Source organism: Siniperca chuatsi, linkage group LG7 (assembly GCF_020085105.1).
Source record: "Siniperca chuatsi isolate FFG_IHB_CAS linkage group LG7, ASM2008510v1, whole genome shotgun sequence".
Classification (NCBI taxonomy): Eukaryota; Metazoa; Chordata; class Actinopteri; order Centrarchiformes; family Sinipercidae; genus Siniperca; species Siniperca chuatsi.
The window spans coordinates 30,958,803-30,974,537 of NC_058048.1; the positions used below are offsets into that span (position 1 = coordinate 30,958,803).

Below are 15,735 nucleotides of genomic sequence, written 5' to 3' on the forward strand. Positions count from 1 at the left end.
GTGGTTACAGGCGAAGAGAGAGAGAGAGAGAGAGGAGAGGAGAGAAGAGAGGAGACGAGGAGTCACCGTGGTTACAGGCAAGGAGAGGAGAGGAGAGAGGAGTCACCGTGGTTACAGGCGAGAGAGGAGAGAGGAGAGAGGAGAGGAGAGAGGAGAGAGGAGAGAGGAGAGAAGAGAGGAGACGAGGAGTCACCGTGGTTACAGGCAAGGAGAGGAGAGGAGAGAGGAGTCACCGTGGTTACAGGCGAGGAGAGGAGAGGAGAGAGGAGACGAGGAGTCACCGTGGTTACAGGCGAGGAGAGGAGAGAGGAGTCACCGTGGTTACAGGCGAGGAGAGGAGAGAGGAGCGAGGAGAGGAGAGGAGAGAGGAGTCACCGTGGTTACAGGCGAGGAGAGGAGAGAGGAGCGAGGAGAGGAGAGGAGAGAGGAGTCACCGTGGTTACAGGCGAGGAGAGGAGAGAGGAGCGAGGAGAGGAGAGGAGACGAGGAGTCACCGTGGTTACAGGCGAGGAGAGGAGAGAGAGGAGAGAGAGAGGAGAGGAGAGAGGAGTCACCGTGGTTACAGGCGAGGAGAGGAGAGAGGAGCGAGGAGAGAGAGGAGAGAGAGAGAGTCACCGTGGTTACAGGCGAGAGAGAGAGAGGAGCGAGGAGAGGAGAGGAGACGAGGAGTCACCGTGGTTACAGGCGAGGAGAGGAGAGAGGAGCGGAGAGAGGAGAGAGAGAGGAGTCCACCGTGGTTACAGGCGAGGAGAGGAGAGAGGAGAGAGGAGAGGAGAGGAGAGAGGAGTCACCGTGGTTACAGGCGAGGAGAGGAGAGAGGAGCGAGGAGAGGAGAGGAGAGAGGAGTCACCGTGGTTACAGGCGAGAGAGAGAGAGAGGAGCGAGGAGAGGAGAGGAGAGAGGAGTCACCGTGGTTACAGGCGAGGAGAGGAGAGAGGAGCGAGGAGAGGAGAGGAGACGAGGAGTCACCGTGGTTACAGGCGAGCTCCTCTCATTTCTTTATTGTTGTGCCTCCTCGTCTCGTCTCTGCTGAAGAGCGAGGAGAGGAGAGAGGAATGGAGGAGGTGCAAACAGCTCATGTACAGCGGCAGCCATGTTTGTAGTTCTGCTGCTGAAGAGCTGAGCTCAGTCTGTGGAAACACTGGATTTAAAAGTCGGTTTCGTCCAACATTAAAACGCCTGTGTGATCATGAAAACACCTTTAAAAAGATGCAAAACGGATAAAAAATAACTTTCATGTCTCCCGCCTTCGGTTTGAGCTGAACGTGCTAGCATTAGCATTAGCATTAGCATTAGCACAGCTACCCGTTTTCTCCAGCTGATCATTCAGAAGCCGATTCACCAAAACGCCGCTGAGAAGCCAAAATGTCGGATAACGTAGTGATTTTCCTTTAGTGAACATCTGGAGCAACCCTCTGACGGCAACATGAAAGATGGCCGACTAACGTTAACATCACATCCACGCGATAACGTTATGCTAACGTTAGCTTACCTTCCTACAAACGCCTGCGTGGTTTTTCATGGCTTGTCCCAGCTGTTGTGTTTCCATGAATTTAGTTCAGAAATAAAAAACAGGTAAAACAGAAGTTTTTCGGCTGCATTTTGCATTAAAACTGTTATTAGTTCATTTGTCCGTCTTCGCATCACGGTTTAGCTTCTATTAATTGATAAAAAAGTTACATTTCATCATAGTTTTTGTCATCAAAAGTAACTTTTTTAATCAGCGGCGGAGGAAGTATTCAGATCCGTTGCTGCAGTGAAAGTGTGTGATTCTGTTGTATGACATCTGCCGATTCTTTTCTCCATCGATCGATCGGTTTGTAAAACTCGTGAAAACGGCGAGAAACGCCGTCACGACGACCCAGAGCCCCGAAGCGACGCCTTCGCCGCGTCGTCGTGTCCGACCGACAGCCCGAAGCTCGACGTTATTAACAAACATTACAGTCATCTGAGAAGCTGCAGCCAGGAAGTGATTTTACAGGAAAAATGGAAAATATCACTAATCGTTTCAGCTGAACTCGTATAAACTGTTTAATTTGTAGCAAAACATCAGATTTTATAAACTCTTTTATGTGTAAAAATCTTAATTACTAAAGTCACTAAAGCCGTCAGAGAAATGCAGCGACGTACAAAGAACAAAAAACAGTATTTCCCTCTGAGATGTTGTGGAGTAGAAAGTTGTAAAAAGTGCAAGTGCCTCACATTTGTTCTTATGTAAGTGAGTACTTGAGTAAAGTCTTGCTTTTGTCCGGTTCGGTCCTTTAAGTCCTCCACAGACGAGCTGTTGTTGTGCTCGCCGTCTGTGTTCGCCTCCGCTCTCAGCTCCTCCGACTTCAAATAAAACTTCCTCCTTTCTTCTTCCCGCAGCACACGGAGCCGTCTGTCTCCCACAGATCCTCCAGACGGAAACAGAAGCTGGCAGAGGAAGCTTCACTTCATGACTCCGGGTCAGACATCAGGGGGGACAACAGGGGGACAACAGGTCCGACTCCGGTTCACAGGACGGACTACATGTTGGACTACAGGTCCGACTACAGGGGGGACAACAGGTCCGACTCCGGTTCACAGGACGGACTACATGTTGGACTACAGGTCTGACTCCGGGTGGACTACAGGTCAGACTACAGGGGGGACAACAGGGCGGACTCTGGGTCAGACAACAGGGCGGACTACATGTTGGACTACAGGTCAGACTACAGGCGGACAACAGGGGGGACAACAGGTCCGACTCCGGTTCACAGGACGGACTACATGTTGGACTACAGGTCCGACTCCGGTTCACAGGGCGGACTACAGGTCCGACGACAAGTCGGACTCAGGACGGACAACAGGACGGACTACAGGCGGACAACAGGGGGACAACTGGGGGGACAACAGGTCCGACTCCGGTTCACAGGACGGACTACATGTTGGACTACAGGTCAGACTACAGGCGGACAACAGGGGGGACAACTGGGGGGACAACAGGTCCGACTCCGGTTCACAGGACGGACTACATGTTGGACTACAGGTCTGACTACAGGTGGACTACAGGTCAGACTACAGGGGGGACAACAGGGCGGACTCTGGGTCAGACAACAGGGCGGACTACATGTTGGACTACAGGTCAGACTACAGGTGGACAACAGGGGGGACAACAGGGGGGACAACAGGTCCGACTCCGGTTCACAGGGTGGACTCCAGGTCAGACTCCAGGGCGGACTACAGGGCGGACTACAGGTCCGACGACAAGTCGGACTCCGGTTTACAGGACGGACTACAGGTCCGACTACAGGTCAGACTCCAGGGCGGACTACAGGGCGGACTCCGGGTCAGACTACAGGACGGACTACAGGTCGGATCAATATAAAACTTCTTCTTCTCTGTTCGCTGATCTGATGTAGAAACAAAACCAACTAAAAAACTACAAAACAAGCCTAGTGCTGAAAGGACTAGTCCATTCACGGGACCGACAGGAAACTAATCAGCTGTTATGATAACTGGTAAACCGGCCGCCCCCTCGCTGCTCGCCGTGCCGCTGCCGCCATGTTAGAAATGTTTCAGGTCACACCAAAGTCATTCAGACGTGAGGCCGACACGTTAACGCACCGCCGGGCTGCAGGTACGCGAGTTCGCTAAACTCCATGAACGCAATGAGGCCGACACACCAGCGCAGGCACTCGTCACCTGACGGTGGGTTTATCGCGAGTCTGAGGGGCCGTTAAACCGCCACGGTCCCCTGAGCAGAGCCGGTCCTCACAGGGACACAAAAACAAGACCAGAGAGTGTGTGTGTGTGTGTGTGTGTGTGTGTGTGTTTAACAGTCTAACGGCACTTTGAAGTCGAAGAAGGACTCTTTCCTCTTTTCACACACTGACACAAAACTACATCCTACCTCTGTTTACACACACACACACACACACACACACACACACACACACACACACACACACACACGCGCACACACGCACACACGTCAGTTCACAGGGTTTAGGATTAGTGTGTTTTAGTGTGTGTGTTGACTTTGCATCCATCACTTGACCGTCAGTCAGATTTGCACTTGATGCTGCTTACACACACACACACACACGCACACGCGCACACACACACACACACACACGCACACGCACACGCACACGCACACGCGCACGCACACGCACACACGCACACGCACACACACACACAGTATGTCACACATTCCTGAGGTCCGACACACCTGACAGATGCTGATTGGTCGGATGCTTTATGGTTACACACACGCACTGAAGACCGGAGGATCACGTCCAGGTGAAATACGCACGTGTTGCCGCTCACGTGACTCGTGTTGCATGAGGCGGGTTTTTACCTGGGAGCAGTTTGCACCACCTGTATCCGCACCTGCACCACCTTCACTTCAGAGCTGCAGCAGCTCAGGTGTTTGCACTGTAAATATGAAGCACTTCTGTTTCACGGCAACAAGTAGTATAATATTATTTGTAAATAAACACATCCTGTAAGACGCTCTGCAGACAGACTGTCCCGCCACACCTGGAAGACCTGACTGAGGGGGAAATGGCGACCTGTTGGCGTCAGAACTGTACATGAGTTTTTACAGAGAGTGTGAATATAAGTCAGGTGTGTTCGCACTGATTGCAACCAGGCTCCTGTCTGTTTTCTCCGGCTTTAACAGCCAATTATGTAAACTACACAACACGCACGGAGCTCAAGTACACACAGCGGTGTGAAAAAGTGTTTCCTCCTTCCTGTTTTCTTATTTTTTTGCATGTTTGTCACATTTAAATGTTTCAGATCATCAAACAAATTTAAATATTAGTCGAAGATAACACGAGTAAACACAAAATGCAGTTTTTAAATGAAGGTTGTTATTATTAAGGGAAAACAAAATCCAAACCTACATGGCCCTGTGTGAAAAAGTGATTGCCCCCTAAACCTAATAACTGGTTGCTCCACCCTTAGCAGCAACAACTGCAACCAAGCGTCAAAAGTTGAACTTTTTGGAAGGTGTGTGTCCCATTACATCTGGCGGAAAGTAACGCCGCATTTCAGAAAAAGAACATCATACCAACAGTAAAATATGGTGGTGGTAGTGTGATGGTCTGGGGCTGTTTTGCTGCTTCAGGACCTGGAAGACTTGCTGTGATAAATGGAACCATGAATTCTGCCGTCGACCAAAAACTCCTGAAGGAGAACGTCCGGCCGTCTGTTCGTGACCTCAAGCTGAAGCGAACTCGGGTTCTGCAGCAGGACAATGATCCAAAACACACCAGCAAGTCCACCTCTGAATGGCTGAAGAAGAACAAAATGAAGACTTTGGAGCGGCCTAGTCAAAGTCCTGACCTGAATCCTATTGAGATGCTGTGGCATGACCTTAAAAGGCAGTTCATGCTCGAAAACCCTCCAATGTGGCTGAATTACAACAATTCTGCAAAGATGAGTGGGCCGAAACTTCCTCCACAGCTGTAAAAGACTCACTGCAAGTTATCGCAAACACTTGGTTGCAGTTGTTGCTGCTAAGGGTGGAGCAACCAGTTATTAGGTTTAGGGGGCGATCACTTTTTCACACAGGGCCATGTAGGTTTGGATTTAGTTTTCCCTTAATAATAACAACCTTCATTTAAAAACTGCATTTTGTGTTTACTTGTGTTATCTTTGACTTATATTTTAAATTTGTTTGATGATCTGAAACTTTTAAGTGACAAACATGCAAAAAAGTAAGAAATCAGGAAGGGGGCAAACACTTTTGCACACCGCTGTAAATAAGCCTCAGTGTCTCTGCAGCTCACCCGGTCAGAGCTGCTCTCCTGCCGCCGGGCTTCTCCCCGGCTCCCCCGGCGTCCAGCCGCAGCGGCGCGGGTCTGCCGGCGCTCTGCCTCCGCAGCCCGGTCCGCACGCCTTCCCGGTCCCTGTCCCGGCGCTGCACCCCTCCCTCCTCCCGGGCAGGAGGATGCTGAGCTGCGGTGTGAAGAGTTAAAATCCAGCTCGTCCAAACGCACCAGAGACTCAGCCGCATGTTGGGTTCAAAGAGCGGACAGAAAGTCGGAGAAAGTAAATATTTTAATTTGCGGAATAAAAAATAAAAATCACAACAGAGGGAAAGTCATTGCGTGAGTTTCAGGTTCACTGCGCGTGTCGGACATCTGACTTATCAAGAGTTCACAGCTTCAACACGAACCACTGGCTTTATTCTGCTGTCGGCCAATAGGAGCCGAGAATGGCAGCTACTCGGCTGCTATTGGCTGACGGCAGACAGAGCGTCTGAACAGCCAATAGGAGCCCAGGAGGGAAGGGAAGGCGGTGCCTCTACTTAAAGTCATTTAAAAGTCTCCTGATGACAGATGAGCTTTTTGTTAAAGTGGATTTTGCTGTAAAATATTCATATCAGTGTTTTTTTGCTGTTGATCGCACTTCCTGGATGTTGTCTGATGTTTTGAACGTGTGCTGTTTGGTTTGACGTAAATAAGTCCAAACAAAAAAACAAAACAAAACAAAAAACACTTTGTTATCATCGGAGGAAATTTACTAAAGTTGATTTACAACAATTATTTCCCCTCGACAGCCAAAAGAAACCAGCTAAACTTACAAATGTACGTACGTTTTCACAAGCTGCAGTATCACTGATCAATATTTTACTTTTAACTTATAAACTTGCTTTTTTTTCCTCTTATGTATTATTTATTATGTTTTGTCTGCTGACTGAATAAAGTGCTTGGAGGCTTTTAAAACAGACTCTTCTTTCCTTATTTATTTATTCCCTAAATGGAAACTGTTTAATTAAATAGGAAAGCCGTCATGTTGAGATTAAAGACACACCTTTATTTATAAAATAAGTGAAGTCTTTGGAGCTTATTTCCATATGTTTCTTAGTAAAATCTCAGTCTGAATGGTGAGTGGTAACTAAAGCTGCCAGATTAATGTTTTGCAGTAAAAGTACAGTATTTCCTTCTGAGATGTAGTGGAGTAGAAGTAGAAAGTACCTCAAAATTATACTTAAGTACAGTATTTCTGTAAATTTAGGCCTGCTTAGTGACTTTTCATCACTGTCAACAGCACAAGCTGTAAAAAAAACAAAAACAACCCTTAACATGTTAAAATATTAACTGCTTATTAAATATTATAAGGTTTATTCACACTAATTTAAAACATACTGCTTTGAGTATTTTATTTTTTTTTCTATGGCTTCTCTTCATAGCCTAGTGGGGGCTTTTATTTTGAAGGCCGCGACCGGAAGTGGTCTTCGACGTTGTCGCTAACCGTTATGCTAGTAGCCGAGAGCTAAGCTAGCCTTCTAGCTGCAGCTAACGGTCAACGTTTCCGCGTTTAAAGTAAATAAAGTGTATAAAGGGCGGACTGTTAGAGGAGTTTGACCCGCCAGCCGACTCTGTTAGCTTACACTCATACACGCTGAGCTGAACAGGCAGGCAGACAGGTAGCTAACTAGCGTTAGCTCGCCCCGGCAGCTAGGTTAGTTAGCTAGGTGGCTAGCACCGGAGCTAACCGAGCGGAATGGATCTTTTCGGCGACCTGCCGGAACCCACGCAGACCTCCGGTGAGTCGAGATGAATCACCGGTCAGATTTTAATGACTTTTAATGCTTTTAATGGGACAACATTGATGATGGAGACAAATTACCAGTAACACCAGTTATCCCCCGTCCCCTCCTGTGTGCTGGTGCGCTCACCTGTACCTGCACCTGCACCTTCAGGTGCAGCACAGAGGCAGAAATACGTTCAGATAAACAGAGAAAAGTAAAATAATCAGAAGTAAATGAGATGCAAAATCTAAACTTTACAACAGCAGTTAAACTTTAATGAGTGTGTGATTAACAGCAGAGTAAATGTAAACACCAGAATAAAAATATATATAATATGTGTTTGTCTGTATTAATATAGAAATATAGGATGTAATAAAACAGTATGACATATTAATATAGTGTGGGATATAAACAAATAATATATATATATATATATAAGGTGAAATGTGGTAATATAGTACAAGTTACTACATTATTATTATTTTTATATTTTTATAGTGTACTACTACTGCTGCATATTTCTATATTAATGCAGTAAGTATCATTACTTAATCACATTATATATTATTCTGGTTATAATAGATGCTTTTCTCTGTTTATCTGAACTTAAAAAAGGTTTATCTTATCTTTTAACTTCTCCAAACTGTTATTGTTTTTGTTTTTTTTACCGCTAATCAGCTAATAAAATAAATTAAAAATGTATTGTCCTCTTCTATTAATGTTTCACTAGCCGAGGGTTTGTCTTTTCTACTTTTTTAAAATTCTGGATTTCCTCTCCGTCATGAAGCTTTTCGTTGCTTCGTTGTGTGTTTGGTTTGATTCTTCCTCAGGTCCGGTTTCAGCAGCTCGACCGCGGTCCACCAAAGAAGAAGAAGAAGAGGAGGAGGAGGAGGAGGAGGAGAGATTAAAACGTAAACGAGAAGATGCCGAGGGTCACGCTGATAAAAAAGAGGAGGAGGAGGAGGAGGAGGAGCGGGGGAAGATCAAGAAAGTTTGTAAAGAAGGTTTTCAGCTCTTCCACCACAACGTTTGTTTGCTTTTCCCTCTCGAATCAAAGCTCTTAGACGCTGAGTCGACGGAAATAAGGCCTGTAGAGATGAAGAGTGTGTGTGTGTGTGTGTGTGTGTGTGTGTTGTCGTCCAGGCCTCCCGGTGCTGAGAGGCTACGTGGCGGCGAGGCGCGGCGAGCGGGAGGAGATGCAGGACGCTCACGTGCTGCTGCCGGACATGAGCGTCTGTCTGTCCGCTCTGCCAGGACAAGTGTACGTCCAACCAGCAGCCGTCCCAACAGGAAGTCATCCGCGGAGGGAGGGAGGGCGGGAGGGCGTGTCTCTGACGTGTGTCTCTCCGATGTGTCCCGCAGGTCTCGTGTTTCGTACTTCGCGGTGTTTGACGGTCACGGAGGAGCTCGAGCCTCTCGATTCGCCGCGGAGCACCTTCACCAAATTCTGGCCAAGAAGTTCCCCAGCGGTGAGTTTTAAAGGGACGGTCTACCTTTTAATTATCACTCGACCAGCATCCATCTTTGGCAGCGGAGGAAAGCAGCTCAAGTACTGTGCTTCTGAACATGAATATAGCAGCAAACCACTGTTTGCTAAGTAAAGATTTAGTGGTCGCCGGTCTGGCCGCGCTCTTGTTAGTGCGTGCGAGCTGTGAGGATGTAACGGCTGGTTCTTTTCTCTTGAATCTCGTGAATTAAGGGTTCATTTCGACCAAACCAGAGTTGCTGATTGTTGGAACAGTGGAGAGACTAACAAAGATGGTTTTGGTGAGTTTTATTTGGTTTCTGTCGAGCTTGAACGAAGTGTGTTTAACGATGAAGTAAAATTACCGTTATTTTCAATGGAGTCTGGTGCGCCGTAGCGCCCGTTTTTTGGTGTGAGATGCCGGTGCTCTAGTGCGACGTTTAGTGGCAGTGAATGTCACGTACAGCTCCTTTAAGCAGAAATCTGAGGTACTTGTACTTTACTTGAGTATTTCCATTTTCTGCTACCTTCATCTTCTACCCCACGACATCTCAGAGGGAAATATTATACTTTGTTATTTTCAATGGAGTCTGGTGGCGAGCGAGAGCGATAAAACGGCTGTTTCTGGTTAAACAAAAAGGTCTGTCTCTGTAGGATCCTTTCCATAAAGTTGTCAGACAGAGGGAAATATTATACTTTTTACTTCACTGCATTATTTGACAGCTTTAGTTACTTTGCAGATTTATTAACACATGAATAAACTAATAGATTGTGATGTATTATTACAGATTAAACTACCCAGCAGTATATATAAAGCTGCAACATTAAAGTGATGAACACATTAATGCATCAATAATTATAATAATAACAATATAATATATATTCTTCTGCATAATGAGAACTTTTGTCTGGTCTGTTGTGCAAATTAAATATTTCAAGTAACTGTGATTAAACGCTACCAAAGTTAGTTACGTTAGTGCTCGTGTGAAGAGTTGCAGTGGAACATTATTATATTTATATTTAGTTTGGTTTGATATGTGGAGATCCATATTAACATCCAGCGCTGACGTGCAGTCGTTCTGCTGTGTATTAAATGATCTATTGTTGAGGTCTTTCTTCAGAAAGTGTGCAGATTCTTTGTTCCTGTCCCTGTTTGTTTGTCTTTTGAGGTGTTTTCAGGAAGGAACAGCTGTGGAAATATGAGCAACGCTGCCTCCTTAATGGTTCAAATGTGTCGTCTCTTTCAGGAGAAACGGGGAATGTGGACAAGCTGATCAAGAAATGTCTCCTGGACACTTTCCGTCAGACAGATGAAGACTTTCTGAAGACAGCGTCCAGCCAGTAAGACTGCAGCGGGAAAACAAACGCTGTACAGTGAGCGTGACAGTTAGAAATCAGAGAAGAAAGACGCTGCAGAACCTGCCCGAGAATCCTCCTGTTTTTAAGTTTCCTTCAGTCTCAGAGTGATCCAGAGACAGCTGTCTGTCCGTCCACGGGTCCACTGCAGACAGGAGCTGCTGACTGCTGGTTCGGCTGCTTTAATGGGGACTAGTTGACAAAATGTGAACAAATACAGGCTGAAAAACATGGCTGAATGTGTAGCTCACAGATCAGAATCAGAATCAGAAATACTTCATTGATCCCCGAAGGGAAACTCTTTGTTACAGCAGCTCGCCTTTACGTCAGCGCACACAGGAGAAAGTGCTAGCAAATCAATATGATACAATATAAACACTATAAAACAGGTCAGAAAATAAATTAAGTATCAGGTCGGTATAAGTATAAGATAAACTAAGTGTCGAGTACCAAGTGGGTTTACTGGTTGATGATGAAAGTACAGTATAAAATACAGTGTCACCAAATATGTAATTAGGTATAGTAATAAGCGGAGGTGCATGTACTGTCGAGAGTAATGGAGGTATATAATATCAATACAATAAATAAGAAAAACTAACATGGGAAAACTAATATTGCACGGGAGTAGTACACAGACTATTGCACAATTATTATTAATTATGGCGGAGATGTAATGATCAGTGTCCAGTTTAGTGACTTCGGGTCATACAGACTGACACTTAGAGGGAGGAGTTAAAGAGTCCGATGGCCACAGGCAGGAATGACTTCCTGTGGCGCTCTGTGGTGCATTGTGGGGGGATGAGTCTTCCGCTGAAGGTGCTCCTTTGTTTGACCAGCGCGTCATGGAGCGGGTGGGAGACGCTGTCCGAGATGGCGTGTAGTTTACCCAGCATCCTCCTCTCTGACACCACCGCCAGAGAGTCCAGCTCCACCCCCACAATGTCACCGGCCTTACGGATCAGTTTGTTGAGTCTGTTGGCGTCCGATAACTAAGTGAATCCATGGCAACAGTACACTTCCTGTTTATATCCCCCATAGTTGCCACAGCGTCAGACTTTGAGCAGCCCTGATGTAGAGTAGGAGACGCTGTAAAGTTGACGTTTAGGTGCAGCCTCAGGTGTTTCGTCTCTTCTCTCTGTGCGTTGTGAAACAGGAAACCAGCGTGGAAGGACGGCACCACGGCCACCTGTGTGCTGGTGGTGGACGACACGGTGTACGTGGCCAACCTGGGAGACAGCAGGGTAACGCCGGGATTTAATTCAGCTTATCATTCCCAGAATAACACGTTGCGTCCACCGGAGGTGTTTCTCAACGCATCGTTTGTCTCCGTCCGTGTCTCCAGGCGGTGCTGTGTCGGACGGAGGCGACAGGAGGAGCGGACGGACGGAGGAGGTCGGTGACTCTGGCTCTCAGTAAAGAACACAACCCGACCATCTACGAGGAGAGGATGAGGATCCAGAGAGCAGGAGGCTCCGTCAGGTACGCAAGCAGGGACCAGGTCTGAAGGAGTCTAAACTTCATCAGCATTTCTTGTTAGCAGCTTAAGATTGATAATATTTAGGATATGTGAGGTAATTTCTGATTAGCCATAAGGGATCGACTTCTGACCCCGCGTTTGATAAGAAAACGAGTCTGAATTAAAGTACACTCGGCTTTTTATTTGTCTATTATTAATGAATCTGTTTATTTTTTTGCTTGTTTTTGTTTTATTCCCGCGGATGAATTTGTAAGTTCGTTGCTGCCAACTGTTCAGTTTATAATCACAAAGACAAATGCTCTGCTGATCGACTAAGCTAACGTTTAACTGTGTGTGCGTGTTGCAGGGACGGCAGGGTGCTGGGTGTCCTCGAGGTGTCTCGCTCTATCGGAGACGGTCAGTACAAACGCTGCGGAGTCATTTCGTCCCCCGACCTGAGGAGGTGTCAGCTCACAGCCAATGACAGGCAAGAATAGACCGTCACTGCTGATTGGTTAGAAATCAATCATCGAAATGCGAAATGAGACGTTCTTCCCTCTCAAGAGTCATCCTCGTTCTCTGATGGCGGCAGCTCAGCTGATCAGAATAGTTCTTCTTCTCTTTCTCTCTGAGAGTCACATGTTCAGATTGACGCCACTCTCGTGTCTTTACAGTAAAATATGAAGCTACAGCCAGCAGCTGGTTAGCTTAGCTTAGCATAAAGACTGGAAACAGAGGGAAACAGCTAGCCTGGCTCTGTCCAAAGGTACTAAACTCCACCTCTAAAGCTCACTGATGAACACGTTATATTATGACTATTTCCTGGCTGCGAGCAGTTGCCAGGCAACCAGCAGAAACTGCAGGAAGTTGCTGCTGCTGACGTTTGTCCTCTGTGTGTCTGTAGGTTTATCATCCTGGCCTGTGACGGTTTGTTCAAAGTGTTTTCTGCTGATGAAGCTGTGAAGTTCGTCCTCAGCGTCCTGCAGGTTGATTACAGCTTTGATCTAGCGAACTTACTGCAGTTGTGTGCGCTCAGTTTTCCCGATCGTCCGGCTGCTTGTGTTTCTTGACCTTTTTTAGTGATGTCAGCGAGTTCCCAGCAGCGTTCAGTTTGTCACCTGGTTTAGATTTTTGGTAAAAAGACATTTTAGTTTTTCCTTGGTGAAATTTCACGTGGATTTGTAATTTTCATACCTTCTAAGCATTTTGAGGCTACAGCTGTTGAGAAATCCAAACCTACATGGCCCTGTGTGAAAAAGCGATTGCCCCCTAAACCTAATAACTGGCTGCTCCACCCTTAGCAGCAACAACTGCAATCAAGCGTTTGCGATAACTTGCAGTGAGTCTTTTACAGCGCTGTGGAGGAGTTTCGGCCCACTCATCTTTGCAGAATAGTTGTAATTCAGCCACATCGGAGGGTTTTCGAGCATGAACTGCCTTTTTAAGGTCACGCCACAGCGTCTCAATAGGATTCAGGTCAGGACTTTGACTAGGCCGCTCCAAAGTCTTCATTTTGTTCTTCTTCAGCCATTCAGAGGTGGACTTGCTGGTGTGTTTTGGATCATTGTCCTGCTGCAGAACCCAAGTTCGCTTCAGCTTGAGGTCACGAACAGATGGCCGGACGTTCTCCTTCAGGAGAAAGTCTTGATGATCCCCGAGACTTTTGGGAAAATACTCTGTGAACTGACGAGACAAAAGTTGAACTTTTTGGAAAGTATGTGTCCCATTACATCTGGCGTAAAAGTAACACCGCATTTCAGAAAAAGAACATCATACCAACAGTAAAATATGGTGGTGGTGGTGTGATGGTCTCAGGCTGTTCTGCTGCTTCAGGACCTGGAAGACTTGCTGTGATAAATGGAACCATGAATTCTGCTGTCTACCAAAAACTCCTGAAGGAGAACGTCCGGCCATCTGTTCGTGACCTCAAGCTGAAGCGAACTCGGGTTCTGCAGCAGGACAATGATCGAAAACACACCAGCAAGTCCACCTCTGAATGGCTGAAGAAGAACAAAATGAAGACTTTGGAGCGGCCTAGTCAAAGTCCTGACCTGAATCCTATTGAGATGCTGTGGCAGGACCTTAAAAAGGCAGTTCATGCTCGAAAACCCTCCAATGTGGCTGAATTACAACAATTCTGCAAAGATGAGTGGGCCAAAACTCCTCCACAGCGCTGTAAAAGACTCACTGCAAGTTATCGCAAACGCTCGATTGCAGTTGTTGCTGCTAAGGGTGGAGCAACCAGTTATTAGGTTTAGGGGGCAATCACTTTTTCACACAGGGCCATGTAGGTTTGGATTTTGTTTTCCCTTAATAATAACAACCTTCATTTAAAAACTGCTTTTTGTGTTTACTTGTGTTATCTTTGACTAATATTTAAATTAGTTTGATGATCTGAAACATTTAAGTGACAAACATGCAAAAAAATAAGAAATCAGGAAGGTAAACACTTTTTCACACCACTGTATACTTCCAGTTTAGTTCCCCCGAAGCTTCATGGGAACTGTAGTTATGCAGCTATGCGTGTGCTCCACACCTGTTTGTCTGCTATTAACATTTATATTGAAATTAATACAAGACAATTTACAACTTCATACATTTAAATATGTGATTTAACTGCAGCTACAAATCACACGAATATCACTGAAGCTGAGATCAGCTGTCAGCAGACATCCAGTCACAGAGGTGTAATCATCAGTTTCTCTACAAGATGATTAACCAGCGATGTATAAAAACACTCACAGCTGCATTCAAGATCCTCAGCTTATTTCCCCCAAAGCTTCATGGGAACTGTAGTTCCAAAACTCAAACGTGATTATCCCCCAAAACAGAAGTAAGAAGAAGAATGAATCCATTAATATTAACTTTTAAGTTAATGTCGTGAAGTTACCGACTGGACAAAAGTACCACAATAAGAGTTGTAGTTAACTGGAAATATCCCCCCCCCCCCCCTACACCTGCAGGAGGGGAGCGTGGAGCAGAGGCCGGGGCTGACGGAGGAGGAGCTGAGGTTTGAAGCTGCTTGCCAGCAGTTGGCCAGCGAGGCGGTGAGGCGGGGCTGTGCCGACAACGTCACTGTGATCCTGCTTTCTATTGGCTTCTGAACACACACACACACACACACACACACACACACACACACACACACACACTGGCTGATCTGTCTCGTCTGTTTTCCAATAAAACCCCTTTTTCTTTATCTTTGCCGTCGAAGTGATTTAATGATCCGAGTGTTTGTGTCTTTATCGCTCTTCGCGCTCTGCCGTCACTTTACTGCGACGGACTAACGGCACGGCGGTGGTCTGCGACCCTGGGGGGTCGGGCCCCCCCACCCCGAGGGGGTCGGGGGGGCCCCCAATAGATCTGAGGGGTTGTGAAACAAAAACATTCATATTAAACTGAGTCTTTGCTTTATTTCTTGTGAATTACTGAGTCATATTGGTTGACCTGTAGACTGATTTACGTTAAGAGTCACTGCTGCCTGCTCGGAAGACTTTAATCCCTTTACAGAGGAGAGGAGGAGACAAGAGGAGGAGACGAGAGGAGACGAGAGGAGACGAGGAGAGGAGACGAGGAGTGGAGACGAGACGAGGAGAAGAGACAAGGAGAGAAGAGGAGACAAGGAGAAGAGAGGAGATGAGGAGAGGAGACAAGGAGAGAAGAGGAGAGAGGAGAGGAGACAAGGAGAGAAGAGGAGACAAGGAGAAGAGACAAGGAAAGGAGAGGAGACGAGGAGAAGAGACAAAGAGAGAAGAGGAGACAAGGAGAAGAGAGGAGATGAGGAGAAGAGACGAGGAGGAGAGACAAGGAAAGGAGAGGAGATGAGGAGAGGAGACAAGGAGAGAAGAGGAGACAAGGAGAAGAGACAAGGAGAAGAGAGGAGATGAGGAGAAGAGACGAGGAGGAGAGGAGACGAGGAGACGAGGAGAGGAGAGGACACAAGGAGAA

At 46.6% G+C, this 15,735-nt stretch overlaps 2 protein-coding genes across 13 annotated transcripts in view; one reads left to right on the forward strand and one right to left on the reverse strand.

Annotated features, from left to right (window-relative positions):
- Positions 1–6,660, reverse strand: part of LOC122879177 (latent-transforming growth factor beta-binding protein 4) — a 104,521-nt gene extending 97,861 nt beyond the window's left edge. For 4 of the 8 annotated variants that reach the window (XM_044202985.1, XM_044202984.1, XM_044202981.1 and 1 more), the window contains exon 1: positions 5,763–6,660. In XM_044202985.1, coding sequence (XP_044058920.1) covers positions 5,763–5,989 — 227 coding nt within the window. In that variant the 5' untranslated portion in view covers positions 5,990–6,660. The remainder of the gene's footprint in view (positions 1–5,762) is intronic. The other 4 variants (XM_044202987.1, XM_044202983.1, XM_044202979.1 and 1 more) reach the window with 2 other exon arrangements.
- Positions 6,661–7,193: 533 nt separating this feature from the next.
- LOC122879180 (integrin-linked kinase-associated serine/threonine phosphatase) lies at positions 7,194–14,986 on the forward strand. 5 transcript variants are annotated; one of them, XM_044202996.1, is made up of 10 exons: positions 7,195–7,525; positions 8,341–8,514; positions 8,654–8,771; positions 8,873–8,979; positions 10,223–10,316; positions 11,485–11,572; positions 11,674–11,810; positions 12,155–12,274; positions 12,692–12,773; positions 14,751–14,986. In XM_044202996.1, the coding sequence occupies exons 1-10, from the start codon at positions 7,483–7,485 to the stop codon at positions 14,889–14,891; spliced, it is 1,104 nt and encodes a 367-aa protein (XP_044058931.1). In that variant the 5' UTR covers positions 7,195–7,482; the 3' UTR covers positions 14,892–14,986. The 5 variants fall into 5 exon arrangements, with proteins under 5 accessions (XP_044058933.1, XP_044058931.1, XP_044058932.1 ...); XM_044202997.1 differs by having other exon boundaries at positions 8,341–8,505; XM_044202998.1 differs by lacking the exon at positions 12,692–12,773 and having other exon boundaries at positions 7,194–7,525.
- Positions 14,987–15,735: the final 749 nt, after the last annotated feature.

Bases quoted from the DNA above. Each gene is read 5' to 3' on its own strand.
- LOC122879180 (XM_044202996.1), top strand. From the start codon at position 7,483: ATGGATCTTTTCGGCGACCTGCCGGAACCCACGCAGACCTCCG. The intron at 8,772-8,872 runs GTACGTCCAACC...TGTGTCCCGCAG, and splicing joins TCCGCTCTGCCAGGACAAGT to GTCTCGTGTTTCGTACTTCG. The intron at 11,573-11,673 runs GTAACGCCGGGA...CCGTGTCTCCAG, and splicing joins CCAACCTGGGAGACAGCAGG to GCGGTGCTGTGTCGGACGGA.